Genomic DNA, 6,477 nt, shown 5'->3' on the forward strand with positions numbered 1-6,477 from the left:
AGATCACGAATAACGAAGTTCTGGATTAACGAAGTTCGAAGCTACGCTCACCTTAACGCAGGTACGCTGAGTAGGACACATGGGGAGAGCCAACAACGACAGCATACCCAAACAACGGAAGAGGTGAAATTGAGAAACGGAAAACAAGGAGAGAGAAGAGGCTTTGGAGTACACGGTAAAACAAAGCCTCAGAGGGGGCCGGATCCCAGCTGAAAATGGCCAGAGGCAGACCAGGTTGGATCTGGATAAGTAGGGCTTTCGAATAACAGCTTCAGAATGAACTAGAGACAAGGAAGCAAGAGAGAAAACGTCGCCAAGAGCTGCAAACATCAAACGCTGCAACATAATAAGAGGCATTCTTTCGGTGTGCATCAGGTGGCCGGGACTGCGGGTCCCACATTGACCTTTTCGGTCACGTTCCGACACACGCACAGCTGAATTTCATCATCTGTGGTGTCTTCTTTAAATAGCAAGGACAACTACGGGTAACCTAACAGACCACTCTGGTCAAGACCGAGGAAGCTACTTTCATTAGCTGCCTTAGGTTTCTTCTTGCCTTTGCCTCACAGAGAATAAAATATTAGCCAGGATTGACTCTGACCTTTGGAAATCTTGAAGTATCATTTATAGCTGCCTTTGCTGTGTGACCCTGGGCAAGTCACTTAACTTCTCTTTGCCTCAGTGTCCTCAACTGTAAAATGAAGAATAAATGCCTTTATTCTCTCTTACAGGTGAACTCGATGTGGGACAGGCCCTGGGACCAAACTGATGACCTTCTATTGACCCCAGTTAAATTATGTGCTTGATGCATAATAAGTACTTAAATGCCACAGATATTATTATTAATAACCTCTAGAGAATGTAGAAATTTCTCCATTTGACAATTTTCTGAATTCTGTAACAATTTATATTTTCTTATGTGACAAAATGCTTCTAGAACTCTGATACTAACTAATCATTTCAGCTTGAACTTTTTCTATCCACAGTAAGAATTTCAGTACCGGGAGGAACTGCACTTTATTTTTAGAGGGGTAGGAAACCACCACCACTGCAGAAAGGACACCTGTGGTTAGCCACATTGGGAACATCTCTTCTCGAGAGACAAAACAAATCCGACCCTCTGCAAGTCAGCTACACTGATACGACTAAATCAAGGGCTCCTTCTACTATTTCTCAACTGAGAGAAGACTCGGTCAGGACGATATTCTGTACAATACTATTCCTCTTTTCAGGTCCCGGTCAACTCAATGTGCAATTTTTATGTGTATACAGTATTGTCAAAGCCAAAGCAATATACAAGAGCCTAATTATAAATATACAAGAGCCTAATTATCTGTGACTGCATCTATATTTAGGATGAAAGGTAAAAAAAACACTTTCACCAAACCTGATGGAAAAAAAAATCACCGCTAACAGCCCTCATTTTCATTCTAGTATATTAATAGCATATTTTACCTGCCTATAATAATAATTATAACTATGGTACTTGTTAAGCTCATACTAGAGGCCAAGCGCTGAGGTAGATCCACGTTAATCAGGTTGGAGCCAGTCCCCGTCCCACCTGAGGCTCGCCCTCTTAGCCCCATTTTTCCAGATGAGGTCAAAGAGGCGCAGAGAAGATAAGTGGCTTGCCCAAGGTCACCCAGCAGACGTGCTAAAGTTGGAATTAGAACCCAGGTCCTTCTGAATCTCAGGCCCAGGCTCTATCCACTCAGCCACGCTGCTTCTCTGCACCTCCAACATTAATTAATCCTAGCATTCTCCCCAGGCCGGTGGTATTCATTTCGAAGAGGGGAAAGGCTGAGGCGTCTTTGCCTCACCCCTAACTACAGGAAATGCAGTACAGTGAAAGAGAGTATAATACTGTGCAGAGCTCTGTACTGAGCGCTTGGGAAAACGATCTAAACTCTTGGCCTCCATTCAACCCCGTCCTTCCTCACATCCCTGATCTGCTCCAAGGCAGCTCACAACTATTGCCCAAAGACGGGCGTGAAAATACTCAGCACTCAATCAATGGTATTTATTGAGGACTTTCTGCGAGTAGAGCACTGGACTAAAGGTTGGGAGAGTACAAGAGCGGCTTTTTTGGGTTTTGCTTTTTTAATGGCATTGGTTAAGCACTTACTCTGTGTCAAATACTGTTCTAAGTGCTGAGGTAGGTAAGATAATAATAATAATAATAATGTTGGTATTTGTTAAGCGCTTACTATGTGCCGAGCACTGTTCTAAGTGCTGGGGTAGACACAGGGGAATCAGGTTGTCCCACGTGGGGCTCACAGTCTTAATCCCCATTTTACAGATGAGGTAACTGAGGCCCAGAGAAGTGAAGTGACTTGCCCAAAGTCACACAGCTAAGTGCCCGAGCCGGGATTCGAACCCATGACCTCTGACTCCAAAGCCCGTGCTCTTTCCACTGAGCCACGCTGCTTCTCTAAGATAAATAGGTTGGAGTTGGTAGACATGTTCCCTGCCCACAACAGACTTAACGCAAACAATGAATGGCAAGACTTGGGCAGTATAATTTGGAGGGAGAGTGACAGCTCAAGAAAACAGAGCCATCCCAACGGGGTGATGGCGCTCAGTACAGTGCTCTGCGTAGAGTAAGCCCTCAATAAATACCATCGATCGATACCTGTAGTGACGACTGGTCAGGACGCACAACATCGATGGTATTTAATAATAATAATGTTGGCATTTGTTAAGCGCTTACTAGGTGCAGAGCACTGTTCTAAGCGCTGGGGTAGATATAGGGTAATCGGATTGTCCCACGTGAGGCTCACATTTAATCCCCATTTTCCAGATGAGGTCACTGAGGCCCAGTGAAGTGACTTGCCCACAGTCCCACAGCTGGCAAGTGTCAGAGCCGGGAGTCGAACCCATGACCTCTGACTCCGCAGCAAAGGCTCTTTCCACTGAGCCACGCTGCTTCCCCATTACTGAGCGTCTACTGTGTGCAGAGCGCTGTAGACTAAGCGCTTGGGAGACTATGACACGGGAATATGAGAGACAGATTCCCGGCCCAAAGTGAGCTTCCACACAAGGCCTAAGAAGAAAAGTGGACACAGACGGAGCCGTTTCCGGCGGGAACGCCGGTGGGACAATCACTGAGGCCGGGGAAGGAGATCGCTCCACAATGTACGATCCTTGAGGGCAGGGAATGTGCCTGTTCTGTTGTTCTACTGTACTCCCCCACCCGCTCAGTACAGTGCTCTGCACTTAGTAAGCGCTCAATAAATATGATTAATGAGAATACCCCCTTCCCTACCCCCTGGGGGAAACACCCCCTGGTTGGAGAAGCAGCAGTTAAGAGAAGCAGCGTGGCTCAGTGGCAAGAGCCCGGGGTTTGGGGGCCAGAGGTCGTGGGTTCTAATCCTGGCTCCGCCACTTAACTGTGTGACTCTGGGCAAGTTTCACTTCTCTGCGCCTCAGTGACCTCATCTGTAAAAGGAGGATGAAGACTGAGAGCTCCACGTGGGACAACCTGATTACCTTGTATCTCCCCCGGCGCTTAGAACAGTGCTTGGCACAGAGTAAGCACTCAACAAATACCATCATCATCATCATCATCGTCTGAGGGAATGGGGGGTGCACACCCATTCCCTACCTGCGGGAGTGAGGTAAACACCCCCTCCTCAAGCCCTGGGGGGAGGGCAACATCTTCCTTCTCACCCAAAGTGGGGAAACAACTATTCATTCATTCAATCGTATTTATCGAGCGCTTACGATGTGCAGAGCACTGGGCTAAGCGCTTGGAGGTACAATTGGGCAACAGAGAGAGACGATCCCTGCCCAATAACGGGCTCACAGCAGTGCAGCTCAGTGGAAAGAGCCCGGGCTTGGGAGTCAGAGGTCGTGGGTTCGAATCCCTACTCCACTTGTCAGCTGTGTGACTGTGGGCAAGTCACTTCACTTCTCTGGGCCTCAGTGACCTCATCTGTCAGAATGGGGATTAAAAAATGAGAGCCCCACATGGGACGACCTGATGACCCTGTATCTCCCCCAGGGCTTAGAACAGTGCCCTGCACCTAGTAAGCGCTTAACAAGTACCACAATTTCTTTGACCTTGGGCAAGTCACTTCACTTCTCTGTGCCTCAGTTCCCTCATCTGCCAAATGGGGATTCAAACTGTGAGCCCCACGTAGGACAACCTGATCACCTTGTATCTCCCAGCGCTTAGAACAGGGCTTTGCACCTAGTAAGCGCTGAACAAGTACCACCATTGATTTTTCTTTTATTTTTATTTAAGTGCTTAACAAATCCCAACATTATTATTATTAAACGGGGGAGACAGACAGCAAAGCAAAACAGACCACAACAAAACATCGTCATCAAGATAAATAGAATCAAGGTGCTGTACACCTCATTAACAAAATAAATAGGGTAATAAAAATCTGTACAAGTGAGCACAGCGCGGAGGGGAAGGGAAAGGGGGAGGAGCAGAGGGAAAGGGGGGGGGTAAAGGGGCAGCAGAGGGAAAGGGGGGAGCTCAGTGAGGGAAGGCCTCTTGGAGGAGGTGAGCTGTAAGTAGGGTTTTGAAGAGGGGAAGACAGTTTGGCAGAGGTGAGGAGGGAGGGCGTTCCGGGACCGCGGGAGGATGTGACCCGGGGGTCGACGGCGGGACGGGCGAGGCCGGGGGACGGCGAGGAGGTGGGCGGCGGAGGAGCGGAGCGTGCGGGGTGGGCGGTGGAAAGAGAGAAGGGAGGAGAGGTAGGAGGGGGCCAGGGGATGGAGAGCCTCGAAGCCTAGAGTGAGGCGTGTTTGTTTTGTGCGGAGGTGGAGAGGCAAAGCCCAGGCCCGCTGCAGGGTGAGGAGGGGGCGGGCGAGGGTCCGGGCGTCCGGTCCCGGGGCTCCGCGCGCAGCCGCGCAGGCCCCAGCCGGGGCCCAGAGGGGCGGGCAGCGGCGCGGAGCGGCGGGCCCGGATGGCGGGCTCGGCCCGGCCTCCCCCGGCCTCCCCCGGCCTCCCCCGGGGCTGTGGGTGCAGAGCGCACCGCGGCGGGTCCGCGCCCGGCCCTCGCTCCCTCCCTCGCTCCCGCCCGCCCGGCGGCCGCCCCTCCACTTACTCCGCTTCCGCCATCTTCTCTCCTCCATCACTGAGGCGCCGTGCGCATGCGCCCCGCCCGGGAGCGCGCGCCGGGGCCGGGGCGGGGACGGCCGGCCTCGCCCGCTCCGCCGACCCACGTGACCCCGCGTGACGTCAGCCCCGGCCGCCCCCCACCATTCATTCATTCGTTCGTTCATTCATTCATCCCTGCCTCCCTTCCTCCCCCCTTTCCTTCCTTCCTCCCTCCCTCCCTCCCTCCCTCCATTCCTTCCTTTCCTTTCCTTCCTCCCTCCCTTCATTCCCTTCCTCCCTCCCTTCATTCCCTTCCTCCCTCCCTCCTTTCCTTCCTTCCTCCCTTCCTTCCTTCCTTCCTCCCTTCCTTCCCTCCCTTTTTCCTTCCTTCCTCCCTCCCTCCCTCCCTCCCTTCCTTCCTTCCTTCCTTCCTTCCTTCCTTCCTTCCTTCCTTCCTTCCTCTCTTCCTCTCTTCCTCCCTCCCTTCCTTCCTCCCTTCCCTCCCTCCCTCCTTTTTTCCTTCCTTCCTCCCTCCCTCCCTCTCTTCCTCCCTCCCTCCCTCCCTCCCTCTCTCCCTCCCTCCCTCTCTCCCTCCCTTCCTTCCTTCCTTCCTTCCTTCCTTCCTTCCTTCCTTCCTTCCTTCCTTCCTCTCTTCCTCCCTCCCTTCCTTCCTCCCTTCCCTCCCTCCCTCCTTTTTCCTTCCTTCCTCCCTCCCTCCCTCCCTCTCTTCCTCCCTCCCTCTCTTCCTCCCTCCCTCCCTTCCTTCCTTCCTCCCTTCCTTCCTCCCTCCCTTCCTTCCCTCCCTCCTTTTTTCCTTCCTTCCTCCCTCCCTCTCTTCCTCCCTTCCTTCCTTCCCTCCCTCCCTCCTTTTTTCCTTCCTTCCTCCCTCCCTCCCTCCCTCCCTCTCTTCCTCCCTCCCTCCCTCCCTCCCTTCCTTCCTTCCTTCCTTTCTTCCTCCCTCCCTTCCTTCCCTCCCTCCCTCCTTTTTTCCTTCCTTCCTCCCTCCCTTCCTTCCTTCCCTCCCTCCTTTTTTCCTTCCTTCCTCCCTCCCTCCCTCCCTCCCTCCCTCCCTCTCTTCCTCCCTCCCTCCCTCCCTTCCTTCCTTCCTTCCTTCCTTCCTTCCTTCCTTCCTTCCTTCCTTCCTTCCTTCCCTCCTTCCTTCCTTCCCTCCCTCCCTCCTTCCCTCCTTCCTTCCCTCCCCCCACTCATTCGTTCACTCCATCCACTGGACTGAGCGCTTGGAAGAATAGTCATAATAATAATGACAATACTAATAATAATGTTGGTATTTGTTAAGCGCTTGCACTTGGAATAATGATGATGATAATAATAATGTTGGTATTTATTAAGCACTTGCGCTTAGAATAATAATAGTAATAATTATTATTATAATGATAATGTTGGTATTTGTTAAGCGCTTGCGC

The 6,477-nt window shown here is 51.7% G+C and overlaps 1 protein-coding gene across 3 annotated transcripts in view; it reads right to left on the reverse strand.

The window, feature by feature from the left end:
* PHC3 (polyhomeotic homolog 3) overlaps positions 1-5,127 on the reverse strand; it is a 112,347-nt gene extending 107,220 nt beyond the window's left edge. For 2 of the 3 annotated variants that reach the window (XM_029059152.2, XM_029059166.2), the window contains exon 1: positions 5,061-5,127. In XM_029059152.2, the coding sequence (XP_028914985.1) occupies positions 5,061-5,074 (14 nt within the window). In that variant the 5' untranslated portion in view covers positions 5,075-5,127. Of the gene's footprint in view, positions 1-51; positions 245-5,060 lie in introns of those variants that run through there. The other variant, XM_029059160.2, reaches the window with a different exon arrangement.
* Positions 5,128-6,477: the final 1,350 nt, after the last annotated feature.

This window comes from Ornithorhynchus anatinus, chromosome 1, assembly GCF_004115215.2.
Source record: "Ornithorhynchus anatinus isolate Pmale09 chromosome 1, mOrnAna1.pri.v4, whole genome shotgun sequence".
NCBI lineage: Eukaryota > Metazoa > Chordata > Mammalia > Monotremata > Ornithorhynchidae > Ornithorhynchus > Ornithorhynchus anatinus.